The following is a 17140-nucleotide window of genomic DNA, read 5'->3' as shown; positions in this document are numbered from 1 at the left end:
AGATGATGCGAATACTCGAAGCACAGGCGCCTGCTAGACAGACTGCCACCGACACTATACAGACACTCAGCAGCCGCCTTGCAAGTGCTACTTTACTCGAGGATCGACGGGCCGCGATACTCGGTCTACGCAGCTTCGCAAAGCTATACCCTGCTTCGGTGGCTTCTGGGGCATTGAGAGATCTTATCGCCGGATTGAGACGAGATGGAGACGACTCAGACACGATCAAAATTCTGCTGGAGACGCTTTTGATGCTGTTTGAGCCAGATGAGAAGTCAACGGAGGCTTCGGAGGAGATCAGTCTGTGGCTAGCCGACGAGTTTACGCAGAGACAGGACAACATTACCGCCCTCTTGGACTTGCTTGAGCCTAATGAGTTCTACTCACGTTTATACGTCCTCCAGATTCTGTTCCATATATCCACCGCGCGGCCACAGCGGACACAAGAGGCTATATTTTCGGCGCCTTTGGGTATCTCTCGCATAACAAATATGTTGGATGATAGACGGGAGGCGATTCGGAGCGAAGCTTTGATACTGCTGGTGGCCTTGACCCCAACGTCGGCGGAAATACAGAAAGTCGTGGCCTTCGAAAATGCATTTGACCGTGTCTTCGCTCTGATTGACGGCGACGGCGGTCTTACACACGGCTCTACCACTGTTCAAGACTGCCTCTCACTTTTGGCCAATCTTCTGAATCTCAACACTTCCAATCAATCGTACTTTAGAGAGATCGGTGGGATATTGAAGATCAAGAAGCTGTTGGCGACCGCCGTGGACGAAGAGGATTCAGGGGACGGCAGTTCAGAATGGCTCAAACCACAGCGTGATATGAATGTCTGGGGCTTATTGGGGGTTATCCAGTTATTTCTTGCTCAAGGTTCTCAAGGGACCGTGGTTAACCAACAAATATTTTGGACGACCGGAGTTCTAGACGTTATTTTGCGAATTGCCTTTCATCCTGCATTCAGCACCGGTGTACGAACCAAGTCACTACAAACGTGTGGCGACGTCATTCGAGCAAATCATAGTCTCCAGGAAAGGTTCGGCGATCTTGGAGTCCAAATCAAAGAGCCGGATAGCCCTACTACCAACGGCCACTCGTCGAGTACCACCAATGGGAAGGCGCCCAAGCAGAGCAAACCTACCTTTCGAACTCAGAACGTAATCGAATCACTTCTAGAGGTGGCACTAGGACCCGCTCCACTGGCTCTATTCGACGTCCGACTGGCAGCGTGTTCCTGCCTCGAAGCCTTCATGAATGGCCATGTTGGTATACGAAGCCACGTGCTGAAGAGGGCCATCGAGGGGCACAAAGCAGGAGATGATACCATACCTAACATGCTCACCGTCTTGCTTGAACCTCCTGGGACACGTAACAACTCTGACCCGTACCAACAATGGATGGCTGCGGTACTTTTGCTCCACCTCCTCTACGACAACGTCGAGACCAAAAAATTGGCCTTGGAAGTGACAGAAGGTGACGCCGAAAGTGGGGAAGAGGTCGTGACTTTCATACAGAGCATCGCAAGCAACGTGGTGGCCGGTGTGCAACATGTGGAGGACGAGCGCGCTCTACTGGGCTATTTGATGCTGCTGTCTATATGGCTATTTGAAGATCCGGAAGCGGTCAACGACTTACTTGCAGAGGGCAGTAATGTGCAAGGTCTCATTGCGGCTGTCAAGATCACCAAAAGTTCCATGCCTCTCGTTGCCGGCCTTTGCGCATTCGTGTTAGGGATAATCTATGAATTCTCAACAAAGGACTCCCCGATATCGCGAAGCACGCTTCATGGACTCCTGACCACCAATCTGGGCAGGGAGGCTTACGTGGATCGCTTGACAAAGCTCCGGGAAAATGTCTTTGTGCGAGACTTCGAGGTCCTGCCACAAACCGGCAATGGCGGGCTGCCAGAAGTGTTCTTCGAGAAGACCTTCATTGACTTTCTCAAGGACAATTATAGCCGATTCTTACGAGCCATCGACCGGGATCCGAATTTTGAAGTTTCTATTGTGAGCAACGGCGTTCAGAAGGGCATCTCCCGCGATCTCGTCGACAATCTCAGGGCACAAGTCGAGGAACAGAAACGGGCATTGGAAGCCGCCAATAGTGAACTACTGCAGCTGAAGAGGAGACTGGAACAAGAGGAGCTCGATCACCGCCGGACGCGAGAATCCACCACTGTTGAGCTATCTAGAATCAAGCAAATCAACCATAGCCTGCAAGAAAATCACGAGGATGAAATCAGCAAAATGCAGAAAGGTTTCGCGCAGGAGAGAAGCACTCTGTTGAAGCATCACGAGGATGAGCTCAATCGCAGCCGCAATGAACATCTCACGGCTATCGAAACGGCGCGAAAGCAACACGAGGTGGAGGTCCAGCGGTTCGAACAGCGTCTGAAAATGGTTGAGCAGGAAGCGGCGCGAGAGCAAATGGCTCTCAATGAGCGTCACGCACGAGAATTGAGTGAGGTTGAAGCACAGGCACAGAAAGCCCGAGAAAGAGAAGCCGCTGAAATCGCAGACTTACAAAGCAGAGTGTCGGCGTTGCAATCTCAGCTACAGAAGGCCGAGGCCAACCACGTCCAAGATCTCGAGACCGCGCACGAGGAATATAAGAGCAAAACCGAGAGTTTGGAAGCGCGCCTTAAGCGAGCGGAGAGTCGTGCTCAGGATTCCGAGAGCCGTTTCAAGCATCTGGCTGAAGACCTCGAGAAAGAGAAGGCCGCCCGGAAGGACGTCCAGACGGAACTCGACGACCTCTTGGTCGTCTTCGGCGATCTAGAAGCGAAGAGATCTGCTGACAAGAAGAAGCTCAAGGAACTGGGGCAAGAAGTCTCTGAGGACGAAGACGAGGAGGAAGAGGAGGATGAGGGCGCTGAAGACGATGACGACGATGCCGTGGATTAAAGATGCACCTGTCACCCAAGCGGGTAGCCGATCTAATCGATACGTTGTGTGTGCATTTGGGCTTATGGCGCTTTGCATCTCGCGGGGACTAAGCGTTGGAAACCAAGAATTGACAGTATAGAAAACCGATACCCTGTACAGTAATCCATGTCCTGCCGCAAGAGTCCGGGTGGTCGTTCAATGGTCCTACTATTCTCTATTTCATCTCCGGTACTCTTTGCAACACGACTTTCAGGTATGATAAGTTTACCTACGCACCTCAGAGGACAAGGCGCCGGGCGTTTTTGTGGACTTGGCTGGGGGAAAGACTCCATGTCCAACACGAGAGACAATATTCCTTCGTTCTCTGCCTCGCTTCTCTTCCTTTCCGCCACCTGGATCGAAGTCAATTGTGCCCAAACCCCCCTGGTGCTAGGGGCTCCGTCCGGTCCTCGTTGTAGACTGTCTGGCCCCCTGAGAACATCCACCTTCGTATGCCCGTTCTTTGGCTCTTCAGCAACGCAACACACCGCCTACAGTAACAGGCGTCTTGACAAAGAAATCTGGGTTGAATACGCATCGACGCTGAACGGGAGCCAGAAGAGTGATGGGAAGAACGATGCCAGCCATTAGCCTAAGAGAGGGGTGACGAAGAGATATCATAAGAGTAAGATCGTTTTATAGGGGCTCCCACATCTACAGTTTCCGCACATCGCTCCCGCCATCTTCGGCGAACAGCTTCCACACGCTCCTCGCCTCCATACCCTTACATTTGTCGTTCTTTCTGGCCTCCACAAAGACCTTTTGAACCGGCTCAGCAAGGACAGTGCTGGCACCGACGGAGTTCATGAGTGCCACGGCATCGTCAATGACGCCACCGGCTAACTCGGTCGTGAAGCCCCCCTTGAAATCTCGGGCGGATGATGCGGCCGGGTTCACCCCTTTGACCGGGTTCTGGTGGAGGGAGTTCCAGTTCATGCCCGACGAGGCATTGATAACATCTGAGGAAAAGAAAGGAGGGTCAGGGATGGCATGGCATGTGGTATCGCGAGATCGAAGAGCTTACTTGATAGAATCTTTGGGTCAAGGCCATAGAGCGTACCAGCATTCATCACTATGAAGTAGTTCAAGGTCAGCTTTCAGTCAATGGAGAGTAGAGCATATGCTAAGGCTTACCTTCACAAAGCCCTAAATATCCAACATAGCCCAGGTAGTTATTCAGCTGCTTCGTCGCGAGCCCTGCACCTAATCCTCCACAGTGGTAGATATTCTCCTCCTTCCCCATTGCTGCTAAGATTGGCTTGACGGTATCAAATATCTGCTCATTGGGCGTTCCGACCATGAAGGTCAAAGTGCCGGCATTGGAGCCCTGGGGGCCTCCTGACACGGGAGCATCAACAAAGACCCCGAGTCCTGCAGAGGCGACTGTTTTGGCGAGGGACGTTGATGTCGCGACATCGATACTAGAGCATTCCAGAAACAGGCGTGGAGGCAACGAGGACGACAGTCCAGACATGAACCCTGTTTCGGGATTTGTGAAAGCGTCGTGGACGTGTGGTGCTCGTGGCAGCATGGTAATTATGATATCCTGGATGATAGGGACTTCCTTTGAGTCAACTCATTCCTGTCTCCCTGGCATCAGAGGTCACTCACAGCCCTCTCAGCAACCTCGCGCGGCGAATGCGCCACTTCCACAGGAGCCTTGCATTCTTGGAGAAATTGCGCCCTTCTTGTCTCATTAATCTCACAGAGGACAAACCTCGCCGTCTGGGGGATCTTGGCACGGAGGTTCGTTGCCATTCCATATCCCATCACGCCAATTCCGACGAATCCATAGACGGGGTCCGTGGGAAGCTTGAATGGTTGCTGAGCTGTATTGTCCTCCATGGCTGGTCTCTTTACGATCAATGAACACAGGGTAGTTCTTTCTTTTTCTCTCTGTAACCCAAGAGTACAAACTTACTGGTCTCAGAGGTCGTCGAAGAGGATATGTATTGTAGCATCCGAATTCAGTTTGGAGATAGTCCCCCGCATAGTCTCATTCGGATTGCCGTCGATGTGGACCGGTAAGACATTGCTCTTCACCTTGCCGAGTTTGCTGCCTCCATGGCCTTCTCCAACGGCTCTCCAAGAGTGGCTTGGGCTACCTACTGTTGACTGTCGCTAGCGACAAGGGGAGCCGGTGTGACAGGATGCCAGAGCACGGCCCATTTGAAGAATTGCCTCTGTAGATAGATTGAGTACATCACTGGAAACTTGGATGGATAGGAAAGTTCTTCGTGAGGACAGAAGGGCCACGAGCCTTCTCTGCTTTCTGCTGTGTTTGGATGATGTAGTCGGTGTCTGTGTGAGAATTGGTTGTGGAGTTGACGTCGCGATAGTCAAGTCCATCTTCCAGCGCAATCTCCTTCCTCTCACTTTTTGCTTCTCCAAACAACCGTGTCCGACACAACGGAGGACTAAATCAAAACACCTCAAACTCTCCAAGTCTCCTCTTACCATCCAGGAAAGCCTCGTCGGATGTTCCGGACTTCACCACAGAAGAAATTGCCTCAGCATGGGCGGCGAAGACATGTGCTCGCCAGACACATCTTCGTGATGCCTTGCTTTGGCACATGCAGACGATGTGACCACAAGACCTGGAGTTGGGGCAATCGACCTGTCCCTAAGTCCTTGAGGCTACGAAATCGCGTATTGTCGCGTAAATGGTGTGGATGTACACAGCCACGGCCCAGACCATGCCAAACCCCCTTGGAATAGGCGTAGCCCATCAGGAACTGCAGCCTTTTGGCAAAAGTTCCAGGCACACCGGTTCGATTTCGCGAATCATGACCAAGACTTGCCCTCCTGGCAGGCAACCATGCACAACTGAATCTCATTTTGATTCGATTGAAGTGCACAGCCCACGTACCGTCGGGAATCAGATGGTGCCAGCGCATTTTCCAAGTTCGCAGGTTACGAGGTCAATGCCAGGATGACAAACTTGCCTTCTTTGTGCGACTGGGTATAAGGAAGTGAAGACGATTCAGTCTTTAAGTACGCATCTGGTGGCCTCTATGGCAGCCTTGAATTGACCATTGCTCCTGGCTTGCCTGCAGACATGTCTGAATCATTGTGCGAACGATGCCGTGCATTTCGGAGGTGGCCAGCTTCCAAAGCTTTGAAATGGTTTTGGTCAGCGAGTTTTCAACTCTGGCCATCAGGCACAATGCTTGAGGCTTCCGCAGCCAAGGGTTGTCATCTCTGCAAGTTGTTCCTGCGAGCCCTCATGAAGAGCGAACGGCCAGATGGTGACCAGCATTTGCCGGACCGCCCAGTATATCTCTCGTTTGGTCGAGCGGACTTTGCAGGGAGAGGCACGCGGATCGATGTGAGAATTGAGCCCGAGAGTTTGGAGACTGCCGGGAGGCCCAGGATATCCGGTGACATGGCACCAGGATACTCTATACTACCGGGAGCCATGAAAGAGAGAACCCTTGCAACATCACGATTGACACACATCGCAGGGGAGGAGTGGTTCTGGATCGTTGACTGTGAAGATGGCTACGAGTACTTTCAAGGTGCTACTGAGATTTCTGCGGCTGCGTTCTGGGCGTTGGTAAATCCCTACTACTCCACCAAAGTTGAGATCTATGGACTTCGAGGTGAGCACCGCCGGGCACGGTTGAGATGCATTGGACGCTGACATCCTTCAGCCAATACGACATCCGTACTTGAGAAATGTTCGTCCATCGAGGACTTATCCACTGGTTCTGCTGCTGGTTTCCATCTGGCGTTGAACTGGCTTAGGACATGCATGACTACACACTTCCCATGCCGTCACTTCGCTCCGGTGCTTCCCAACTTACCAACAAGGGTCATAGACATTGGTCAGTCAGACCGTAGGATGGCTCCTCGACTCCACGTATCGACAACGAACCAAAAAGGGTTCTATTTCACACTCAGTCACCGCTGGGGGACGTCTAATCATTGTCGAACGACGAAGAGCCGACTGCACGAGTTCCAACGCGAGATCCCTCTGAATGAACTGTCAAAAACATTCCTAGACGCCATAGACATCACACGGAGGCTGGGATTTCGCTATCTGTGGATCGACTCGTTATGCATCATCCAGGATGACGAGTCGGACTGGCAAACAGAAGCTGCGAAGATGGGAGACGTGTATCGACAAGGCGCTTTGAATCTTGCTGCCGTGGACTCAGACGAGCCCGGGTGTTTCAGAGATCGAGACGGGGCTGTGACACGGCCCTGCAAACTTGACATCGAAATCCCCGATGGAATACTCCCTTTGCGAGATGGCGACATCATCCACGCTTTGCCCAGCCAGAAATTGGGGCCTAAGAAGCCTTCTCAGGCGTATCGTGGGCCTCTTGACTCTCGTGGATGGGTCCTCCAAGAATACATGCTCGCCCGCAGAACGCTCAACTTCGGTAAAAAGATGATCTACTGGGATTGCTTGACGATGCTTGCCTCGGAGCCACTGCCGGATGGTCTGGAAACGGGCGACATAGGAATTAATGACGACGGTGATTTTGTCCAGCGATTCAAAGCCGGCATAAGTGGTGACTTCCAAAAGTTGGAAGATCCGCTGAGCACAGCCAGCCAGGCCTTTTCTCGGATTTGGTTCTTGGCTGTTGAAGCATATACACGCCGCAAGCTAACTTTCGAGAAAGACAGACTAGTTGCGATTGCAGGTTTGGCTATTGAGTACCAGAAGGTGACAGGCGACGTGTATCTGGCGGGAATGTGGAAGCGAGATCTTCTTGATGGGTTGCTGTGGAGTGTTTGGGCGCGCGGGTGTCCTACAGTCGGAAACACGGTGGCCCAGAAGGGTGACCACGGTCCGTACGGAGAACGCTATACGGACTTCAAAGGTAAAGTCATCTCAAAGGTTTGTCGAACTGTATTGCTGATTCCTTACCCAGCGCCGTCGTGGTCTTGGGCGTCTGTTTCGGGTTACATCCGATACATTGAACAATACGAGCATGATGATCGAGTCGGACAGAAATTCATGGCCGATCTGCTTCATGCAGAGTGCACTCCTTTAGATCCACGCATGACCTCGTACACATACAGCGGCCACCTACTCATACGCGGCCAACTTCTGGAGGCCACCATCCAGGCTATGAACCCTTTTTCAGTTGACTGGGACACTCAAAAGAACACTGGTTCCATGTTGCAGATGCTCCACTATACCAGGGAAATGGAAAAATTGGCTGCTTTACCTCTGTCGACCACAATAAAACCAAAGGAAGTGCAGGCTGGACCATCGAAACGAATACTCCCGGTCGAAGGGGAAGGTGGTGACACAGCTCTTCCTACATCAGTCGAGGTCGATCAGCGTTCAGACAACGCGCCAGACGCCAAGGGTAAGGTTGTGCTGTCAGGGATGGAGGAGTTGACGGATGAACAGCCTGTTCCACATACCCCGTCCGCAACTTCAGCACCGTTCCCCCGTGGACCCGATTACACGAGGCTGACGGAGGGGATGCTGAGTGCCTTTGCTCCAGGCATCGATATGGACGAGTTACGGTCCGCCATCAACATCAAAGCGAACCACGTCACCATCGACGTGCGTGCAATAAAACGTGCTGGTGAGAGGACACTCAATAAGATGGTAACAGAGCCTTTCGACAACTCCAACGGTGTCGTCGACTGCAGGCATATACAAATGGCAGTGTGGCCGGTACATACCCTCGTTGATCCGCAGAGCCATAAAACAATTGGATTCTGGGCACCTGATGTCTCTGACGAGCTCGGGCTTACGGTCGGAGGCCGGTTGGTATCCTGCCTGGCGATCTCGCGGCGCAAAAACTTCGTTTGGTGTTTAGGTTTGGTACGGAAGGAGGATTCTGATGAGTGGATGCGTGCCGGATTAGCATATATCAGTGCTGAAGAGTGGGAAACAAGGACGCATGGATCACCGGCGACTGTGAGGATAATCTAGCTGCCTAAGCCCCCCTGTTTTCTCACAATAGCAAAAATAAATTGAGGGCAAGAGATATTGAGTCACCCAGTGGTTAATGTAAAAGCGGCGCGTGCATCTCGCGTGTCGCCGCCAAGAGTTTATATCAAATATTGAGTCACTCTGCCTCTTGAAAAGACTCTCTCTCTCTCTCACGTCCTGCACCAGTTCGTTCCCAGTCCCGGCTCTCCAAACATGGCTGTCGATTTCTCTGCCGAAGAGGCAGCGACCCTCAAACGTTGGCGGGAAATTGACGCCTTCCAGACCCAATTGCGCCTTTCCAAAGCAAACAAGCCCTATACCTTCTACGATGGCCCGCCGTTTGCGACAGGTTTGCCTCACTACGGCCACTTGCTGGCGTCCACCATAAAAGATATCATTCCAAGATATTGGTCAATGAAGGGCTACTACGTTGAGAGGAGATTTGGCTGGGACACACACGGCTTACCAATCGAGTATGAGATTGACAAGAAGTTCAACATCTCTGGACCAGCGGCAGTGAAAGAGATGGGAATTGCAAGATACAATGCCGAGTGCAAGGCTATTGTCATGAGATATGCGACCGAGTGGAGGGAGACCATCGACCGGCTGGGCCGGTGGATTGACTTCGACAATGACTACAAGACCATGAATCCTACTTTCATGGAGTCGGTGTGGTGGGTATTCAAGCAGCTGTTCGACAAGGGCATGGTCTATCGCTCTTACAGAGTCATGCCCTTCTCAACCGCGCTGAGTACGCCGCTCAGTCAGCACGAAGCCCAGTCCAACTACAAGGAGGCACAAGACCCTGCAGTGGTCATTGCCTTCCCGCTTGTCGAAGATCCTGACACCAGCCTCCTTGCGTGGACAACCACGCCCTGGACCTTACCGTCCAACATTGGCTTGGCCGTCAATGCCGACTATGAGTACATCAAATTCCTGGATCAAGACTCCGGTCGGCAATATATAATGCTAGAAAAGCTGTTGCGGACTTTGTATAAAGACCCCAAGAAAGCCAAGTTCAAGGTCCTGGACAAGATCAAGGGTTCTGCTCTCAAAGGCAAACAATACCTCCCACCCTTCGACTATTTCTATGACGAGTTCAAAGACCGTGCTTTCAAGGTTCTCAATGCCGCCTATGTCACAGACGATGATGGTACAGGTATCGTGCACCAAGCACCAGCTTTTGGCGAAGAAGATTTTCGGGTGGCCATGGAAAATGGTATCATCAGTCACGACCACCTCCCTCCCAACCCCGTCGATGAGACAGGCCGCTTCACGAAAGAGGTAACAGACTTTGTGGGTCAGCATGTGAAGGAGGCAGACAAACATATCATCAAACATCTGAAGGGTACTGGGCGTCTCATCCGCGACAGTCAACTAACCCATCAATATCCGTTCTGCTGGCGATCAGACACACCTTTGATCTACCGCGCTGTGTCCGGCTGGTTTGTCAACATCGCTGGAAATGATAAGGTGCCCAGCATCATTCCAGATATGCTTGACGGAATTATGAAGTCACATTGGGTTCCCAATTTTGTGAAGGAAAAGCGATTTGCTGAGTGGATCAAGAACGCCCGTGACTGGAATATCTCCAGAAATCGATATTGGGGAACCCCCATTCCATTGTGGGCGAGTGAGGACTACTCAGAGATTGTTGTGGTCGGCAGTATAGAAGAACTGAAGAAGCTTAGTGGTTACAAAGGTGAGATCACGGACCTTCACCGTGACAGTGTGGATGAAATCACAATTCCAAGCCAGAAAGGCAACGGTGTGCTGCGCCGGGTCGAGGAGGTATTCGATTGCTGGTTTGAATCTGGAAGCATGCCATACGCCTCGGCACACTATCCCTTCGAAAATTCTGAATACTTTGAGAAGACTTTCCCTGGTGACTTCATCGCAGAGGGCCTCGACCAGACTCGTGGGTGGTTCTATACCCTTGTCATTTTGGGCATCCACCTGAAGAAGATGTTGCCATTCAAGAACTGTGTTGTCAACGGGATTGTTCTTGCGGAGGACGGCAAGAAGATGTCCAAAAGACTCAAGAACTACCCTGATCCTAATACAGTCATTGACAAGTACGGTGCCGATGCTTTGCGGCTGTACATGATCAACTCACCTGTCGTGCGAGCTGAGCCACTGAGATTCAAAGAATCGGGTGTCAAGGAGATTGTTGCAAAAGTTCTTTTACCTTTGTGGAACAGCTACAAATTCTTTGAGGGTCAAGTCGAACTACTGAAAAAGGTTGAGGGTGTTGACTACATGTTCAACCCGGAGATGGACACGACGAACACCAACGTCATGGACAAGTGGATTCTCGCCAGCTGTCAGAGTTTACTCAAATACATCAACGAGGAAATGGCGGCATATCGACTGTATACGGTCGTGCCAGGACTGCTCAACTTGATCGATGAGACCACAAACTGGTATATCCGATTCAACCGGAAGAGACTCAAGGGCGAACTGGGCGTGGACGACACTCTGCATGCCCTGAACACTCTTTTCGACGTCCTCTTCACACTCGTCCGTGGACTCGCACCATTTACACCATTTATTGCCGACCTCGTATACTCAAAGCTCCTGCCTTATATACCAAAATCGCTCCACGGCGAAGACATGCGAAGCGTCCATTTCCTCGCATTTCCCGAAGTCCGACAGGAACTGTTCGACACGGTGGTGGAGCGACGTGTAGGACGGATGCAAAAAGTCATTGAACTCGCCAGGCAGTCACGCGAGAGAAGAGCTATCGGTCTGAAGACGCCACTGAAGACGCTTGTTGTCATCCACAAAGACCAACAGTACCTTGACGATGTCAAGTCCCTCGAGGGGTACATTACGGAAGAACTCAATGTGCGGGATCTCGTTCTGTCGTCCGACGAGGAGAAATACAATGTGCAGTACAGCGTCACGGCGGACTGGCCAGTGCTTGGCAAGAAATTGAAGAAAGATATGCAAAAGGTCAAGAAGGCGCTTCCGGACGTGACCAGCAGTGACTGTAAGACGTATCTGTCAGAGGGCAAGCTCACCGTGGCAGGGATAGAATTGGTAGACGGCGATTTGGTGGTCAGACGGGCGCTCAAGGAGGACGAAACTTCAAAAGACCAAGAAACGAACACCGACAACGACGTTTTGACTATTCTAGACGTGGCTATATACCCGGAACTGGCTCAGGAAGGTCTCGCACGCGAGATCATCAACCGCGTTCAGCAACTGCGAAAGAAAGCCAACCTGAAACCCACGGATGATGTCAAGATGGAATACAAAGTCCAGCAAGATCCGGACAAGATCGGACTCGAGCAGGTGTTTCAGCAACAGAGCTCCTTTATTGAAAAGGCGCTGCGGCGGCCGGTGGATCAACACGTGGTCACGGAGGTGGAGGGGCCGATCGTGAACGGCGATAAGGGCGGCGCAGATTTGATCGTGGAGGAGGTACAGGAGGTACAAAAGGCGACGTTCCTGTTGAGGTTGCTGAGGCTCTGAGAAGCGGGCTCTCATTGTTCGAAGGACATGACCGAGCATAAAGATGACATCGTTATGACATTTCTTGTCGAAGAAGAGATCGAGTCGACGAAAGGGACCGTAGATCCGGTCCAGCGGATGCGAAAAGAAGGCGTTAAAACAAGGGGTATGCATGTCACGACTTCTTTGCGTGTCTCTGCGCAGTCGAAGAAAGAAATTAGCTAGATGTCTGCGAAAGAAAGCAATGCATAGAGAAGAGATCCCCGATGAGAAGAATAGCAGAGGGACGAGGTTTGCCTGGGACGAGGGCGGCGAGAGCCAGGCAAAACTCGTCCATCTTTTTCTTCCGCTTTTCTCTCCTGATCGACATGAACCACGACCCAGAAGCGATGGCTGCTGAAAGACGCCGTGCCCAATGCCTGCCTCTCTGTCCCTCCCTCCTTCTTGGGGACCATGAACGAAATGCATTTGAAAATTGGGGACATTTGAGTATTGGAACATGGGATTTAGGGACTGGACAGTAGGGTAGACCCCTTCCCCCGACTCCCCGACTTCTCCGACTTACCAGGTAACAATCTTTCAGGCGCAGAAACTCCTTGGCGCACATGTCGTGGTACGTCGACTGGTAGTCGGCGACGATGCATTTGCCGTACGCCGACGCCTCGACGGAGCACTTGGCGGCCGCGGCGGCGAACTTCTCGATCGGCCTGGTGCGGCCGGACAGGGTGGGCATTGCGAAGATGTGTTGAGGATGTTTGTGGGTCGATGACAGCTGCACGATGCTCGATTGGGGTTGATTGAATTAATTGATTGATTGATTGTATATATGTCTGAAAAAAGTACAAGTGGTTGACGTTGCTGCTTGGGTTCTCCTACGGATCGTATGCGCCACCGTAGTATTTGTTCGGTGGAGGATACGTATATGCTCGGTCCTTAGTAAAATTCGTTGCCAGCTTCAAGGCAGCCAACCAGGAAGTACCCTGTTGTGAATAGCCACTAGGGGCGGATCCTTCTATCCTTCTACCCTAGAAGATGGATAAAAAGGGCAACAAGCTACTGGACGCCCTGCACGTGTGTTGGGTACCAAGTCGCCCCCAACAACACGCCAGCCCTTAATATTCGGGCAAAAGCTTGAATGCTCATCCCACGTCTGCCTTCCGCCTGATGCCCTTTTCTCCACCTGCTCACCCAGAACATTTCCATCTGCGCAGACTTACGAGTCTTTCATAGTATTCGAAAATCCCCTTCATGCCATCCTCAACGGACAGTCAGCCGATCTCAATTTCATCAGCAGGACAATCTCTTGAGGACCGGGATGACGACTCGATCGTCGAGGCCTCCAGGACAGAACTGGTGGGAAGCGCCCGCTGCCGCCTTTGTAAGCGAGAGGATCGAAGATGCTATGTAGAGCAAGGCTGCGCGTCGTGTGTGCAGTGCTCGGTGCACGATGACTGTGTCTTTGAGCGCCTCATATTGGTCGAGGGCCCTGTTGGACGTTTTGCATGGTCTGATCTGGTCGGCCAAAAACACACCATCGAAAGACAACCTGCTGCTGCTGCTGCTGCTCTGAATGCTAAACTTGTTCTCCCAGCTATACACGAACTTTTTCAACAATATCCCCAAGGACATGCGCAGGGCGATAACCTGCTACGCAGCGCAACGCAGCCCTCTCCTTGGAATCCGCTGATGGGCGCCCTCTCCGTAGGTGGACGTGGCTCTTCGGAAGGCTCCGCTCACAGCACCGTGGCAGCAGAAGAACCTGGATCCTTCGCCAGCTTTGTGGCTCGAGAACAGAGGAGAAGCGTCCAGTTTGCGCCATTGCTCAAGTCTGGTGTGCTGAATGCTGGCCCAACAGTGCATGTGGCCCTGCCGAGGGAAGGCACAAGCGCCGCAGGACGCTCTCGAAGCAGATCACCAGACCTCGAGTGTTCTGACTGCAGTTACGTCGCGAGAACCCGCTCAGATCTCAAGTACACCACCCATCAAGTCTTACCGTATGCCGGGACCCCTGCTGATATGTCACTTACCAGGAAACACCGTGCGCGACACAACCGCGAACACAAGTGCCCGTTTCCGACCTGCCCGCAAAGGCAGAGGGGCTTTGCGACGAGCAATGACCTGGACAGGCACCTCTTTGTGGTTCACAAGATCAACAACAGGAGGTCAAGGTCGTACAAGTGCTTCGGCATTAACTGTCCACGACCAAACCAGGAATGGCCTCGATTAGACAACTTCAAGCAACATCTCAAGAAGTTGCATCCGGGGGAAGTTGAGATTTCTCTACTGCAAAAGTGAGTCAGTTTGTTAAAGACGTTTGAAAAACGCCGCTAACGCCGCTCCAGGTCTAATGCTTGGTATGAATCTCAACTTTGCCAACAAGAGGCTGGGCCTCCTGCAACCCCGCTCTCATCTTGTGGGAGTGGGAGTTCTGCTCAGATCGATCGCGACAGTGGCAACGCAGATGTGGAGGTTGCCGAACATAGAGATGTTCCCGAACCTACCTCAGTCCGTCGGAGTGCCCCCTAACACCAAGCAACCTGATTGTGGACGAAGGCATTCCCTGACTTCACCAGACTGTCATGGCACCGACATCCCTGCAGCTGAACTTGTGTGGGGGTTAGAAACATAGTTCGCAGACGATTCTGTCCTCTATCACACCTCGCCTTGACTGAACCTTGAAACAGTTGGCACCACAAATACCAGCCGTGTCCAGCGAGGTACTTCAAGCCGAATGGATACACAACTGAATCAATATTGCACCGAAAGGGTGGTGACAGAGGACGGAAGCCCATCTCAGTTCTGATTGGCCCGTGCCCAAGCGCCAAGAGCAATGGCCCCTTTCACGTGCTTGCAGCACACACTTCAGCTTGTGACGTGAGATGTACGTCATCGACCATTTCATCGAGTGCTGCTCACCTCCCTGTTTAACGTGCAACGAAGAGGGCATCAATCACTGAACGGAAGGTGAACTACACCAAGCTGAAGTGAGACTTCATCAAACGACCTCATCGTACCTACTGTTCCTACTTCCTCATCGTACTCTCAACCCAACAAACCCCCGAGTAATCTGAAAAGCAAGCACCTATCCATCTCCAGGGCACATACTCTCTCTCAGTACCAACTCGGACTATTCTCAAAGACAGAGAGAGAGCCTTGAAGTATGTCCTCTCATCACCACAACCACCCCGACCACCACTCCCACTCCTCTCACCAGCACGGCCCAACCCATGATTCCTCAGTCCATTCCCCCCACCGTCACAACCACGCCAACAACCCAAACCGCCATCCTTCCCTGCACTCACCAGAATCCCACAGCGGACCGGATCCAACGACGTACGACAAAATGACCACCGATTCGAACACCACCCGTCTCAATACCATCGACTCAACCGCCACCGATCCACATACGACATACACCTCGTCGGACCCGTCGACCGCGCCGCACGCGCCCTCCACGCACAAGATCCTCGGCGACATCAAGGGCGCGGTGCACGGGGTGACGGGCTCGCTCCAGGCCGCCACGGGGACCATGTTCGGACAGAAGCACATGGCCGAGAAGGGCTTTGACAAGATGAGCGACGAGGACGCCCGCCTGGCCGCGAAGACGGGCAAGCCTCCCGTGGGCACCGAGCAGCGTGGTAGTGTCCCCGAGTCAACAACGACGACCTCTGCAGCCACCACCACCCCTGGAGCCACATCCGCAACTGAGCATGGGAGGGGTCTCCCTCATGAGCGGACCTGAGTTGAACGTGGGAGCAAACAAACACAGAGACGCGGAGAGAGACACAGCAACCCGGGAATGGTAACACGTTCTGACGAATGGGGGATTGAGCACAATGCGCAGGACGGAAAGTCAGAGGGATATGAACCCAGATATCATCTCGGGCAAATTCCCGCGAAGGACAGGAAGATAGTCAGCTGCACGAGAACGAACACTCCTTGCAATCCTCTACTCCCGAGCTTGGCAGAGCGAGGACCGGGTTACCTCCTCCACAATCCTGTATTCTGACGAGCAATACCAGTGTGACTGTGACTTAGCATAGCACGCATAGCTGGGGCTTTCCATACCAGCATATCCACCATGGATATCAAATCCACGACGCCTCGAGCAGGTTTCAATTCAGCAGACGAGAGAAAATTGCCAAAAGAAATCAATCCCGTGCGCCAGTTTCTGACTCAAAACAAGGGGTTTTATTGTTTTATTGTTTTATGTTTTTCTGATTTACAAGTTTCAATCTGTCTGCTTTCCTGCTCATCAATGTGATTTTCATCCATCCATTCCAGCCCGGCCGGTTTGACACCTTTTCCTCCCCTTTCCTGCTCACTACTGCAGGTTATGGAACAAGCTGCTGTTCATTTTCGCCTTCCCCTTTTATTTTCGTTCGGCTTGCCTTAATAGCCCCCTCCGCGCGTGCGTACATATGTACATGCTTGAAGGCAAGCTACATATGTATCGGTACATCCATCTCCATCCAGCCCATGGCTGCCGCCTAACCGTGTGTGTCATATCGGGAACTGGGGTCGTCAGGGATCTTTGTGCTCTGCTCAATCCCTTTTGCTTGTTCGTGTCGTCTCGTGTCGTCTCGTCTCGCCAGATCATGATGGCCCCATTCACCGTGTCGTTAGAATATAGCGCGAGGAAACAGGTGAATATCCAAAACAAAAAAAAGGAATTAGAACAGTTTTGCTTTTTTGTTTGTGAGTATGCAGTCGTGCATGCCGGGCCAAGCCCACATGAAGGCATGTAACGAAAGGATAAGCAACGCTATGCACAGGCAAATCATTAAGAACGTATGTTGGCTTTTGAGGGTCCCCTCTCCCTGTGGGTATTATCAACGGATCCGTCACG

At 52.2% G+C, this 17140-nt stretch overlaps 7 protein-coding genes across 7 annotated transcripts; 5 read left to right on the top strand and 2 right to left on the bottom strand.

Annotated features, from left to right (window-relative positions):
• Positions 1-2: 2 nt before the first annotated feature.
• Positions 3-2909, top strand: AYL99_06635 (hypothetical protein; the record flags this gene model as incomplete). Its single annotated transcript, XM_018838144.1, has 1 exon — positions 3-2909. One exon carries the CDS (start codon positions 3-5, stop codon positions 2907-2909), a length of 2907 nt encoding a protein of 968 aa, XP_018692704.1.
• A 675-nt stretch (positions 2910-3584) lies between these two features.
• AYL99_06634 (hypothetical protein) lies at positions 3585-4775 on the bottom strand (the record flags this gene model as incomplete). Its single annotated transcript, XM_018838143.1, has 4 exons — positions 3585-3889; positions 3955-4002; positions 4065-4494; positions 4542-4775. 4 exons carry the CDS (start codon positions 4773-4775, stop codon positions 3585-3587), a joined length of 1017 nt encoding a protein of 338 aa, XP_018692703.1.
• Positions 4776-6096: 1321 nt separating this feature from the next.
• On the top strand, positions 6097-8606 carry AYL99_06633 (hypothetical protein; the record flags this gene model as incomplete). The annotated part of the gene is made up of 4 exons (XM_018838142.1): positions 6097-6532; positions 6584-7762; positions 7814-8505; positions 8601-8606. 4 exons carry the CDS (start codon positions 6097-6099, stop codon positions 8604-8606), a joined length of 2313 nt encoding a protein of 770 aa, XP_018692702.1.
• Positions 8607-9048: 442 nt separating this feature from the next.
• Positions 9049-12312, top strand: AYL99_06632 (isoleucine-tRNA ligase; the record flags this gene model as incomplete). Its single annotated transcript, XM_018838141.1, has 1 exon — positions 9049-12312. The coding sequence occupies one exon, from the start codon at positions 9049-9051 to the stop codon at positions 12310-12312; it is 3264 nt and encodes a 1087-aa protein (XP_018692701.1).
• A 154-nt stretch (positions 12313-12466) lies between these two features.
• Positions 12467-13024, bottom strand: AYL99_06631 (hypothetical protein; the record flags this gene model as incomplete). Its single annotated transcript, XM_018838140.1, has 2 exons — positions 12467-12487; positions 12857-13024. 2 exons carry the CDS (start codon positions 13022-13024, stop codon positions 12467-12469), a joined length of 189 nt encoding a protein of 62 aa, XP_018692700.1.
• A 582-nt stretch (positions 13025-13606) lies between these two features.
• Positions 13607-14817, top strand: AYL99_06630 (hypothetical protein; the record flags this gene model as incomplete). The annotated part of the gene is made up of 4 exons (XM_018838139.1): positions 13607-13669; positions 13726-14261; positions 14322-14582; positions 14634-14817. 4 exons carry the CDS (start codon positions 13607-13609, stop codon positions 14815-14817), a joined length of 1044 nt encoding a protein of 347 aa, XP_018692699.1.
• An 817-nt stretch (positions 14818-15634) lies between these two features.
• Positions 15635-16033, top strand: AYL99_06629 (hypothetical protein; the record flags this gene model as incomplete). The annotated part of the gene is made up of 1 exon (XM_018838138.1): positions 15635-16033. The coding sequence occupies one exon, from the start codon at positions 15635-15637 to the stop codon at positions 16031-16033; it is 399 nt and encodes a 132-aa protein (XP_018692698.1).
• Between the last annotated feature and the right edge of the window lie 1107 nt (positions 16034-17140).

Source organism: Fonsecaea erecta, assembly GCF_001651985.1.
Source record: "Fonsecaea erecta strain CBS 125763 chromosome Unknown Scaff5, whole genome shotgun sequence".
NCBI classification, from domain to species: Eukaryota; Fungi; Ascomycota; class Eurotiomycetes; order Chaetothyriales; family Herpotrichiellaceae; genus Fonsecaea; species Fonsecaea erecta.
Note: the sequence above shows the minus strand (reverse complement) of the source record. Positions and strands in the feature narration are given on the sequence as shown.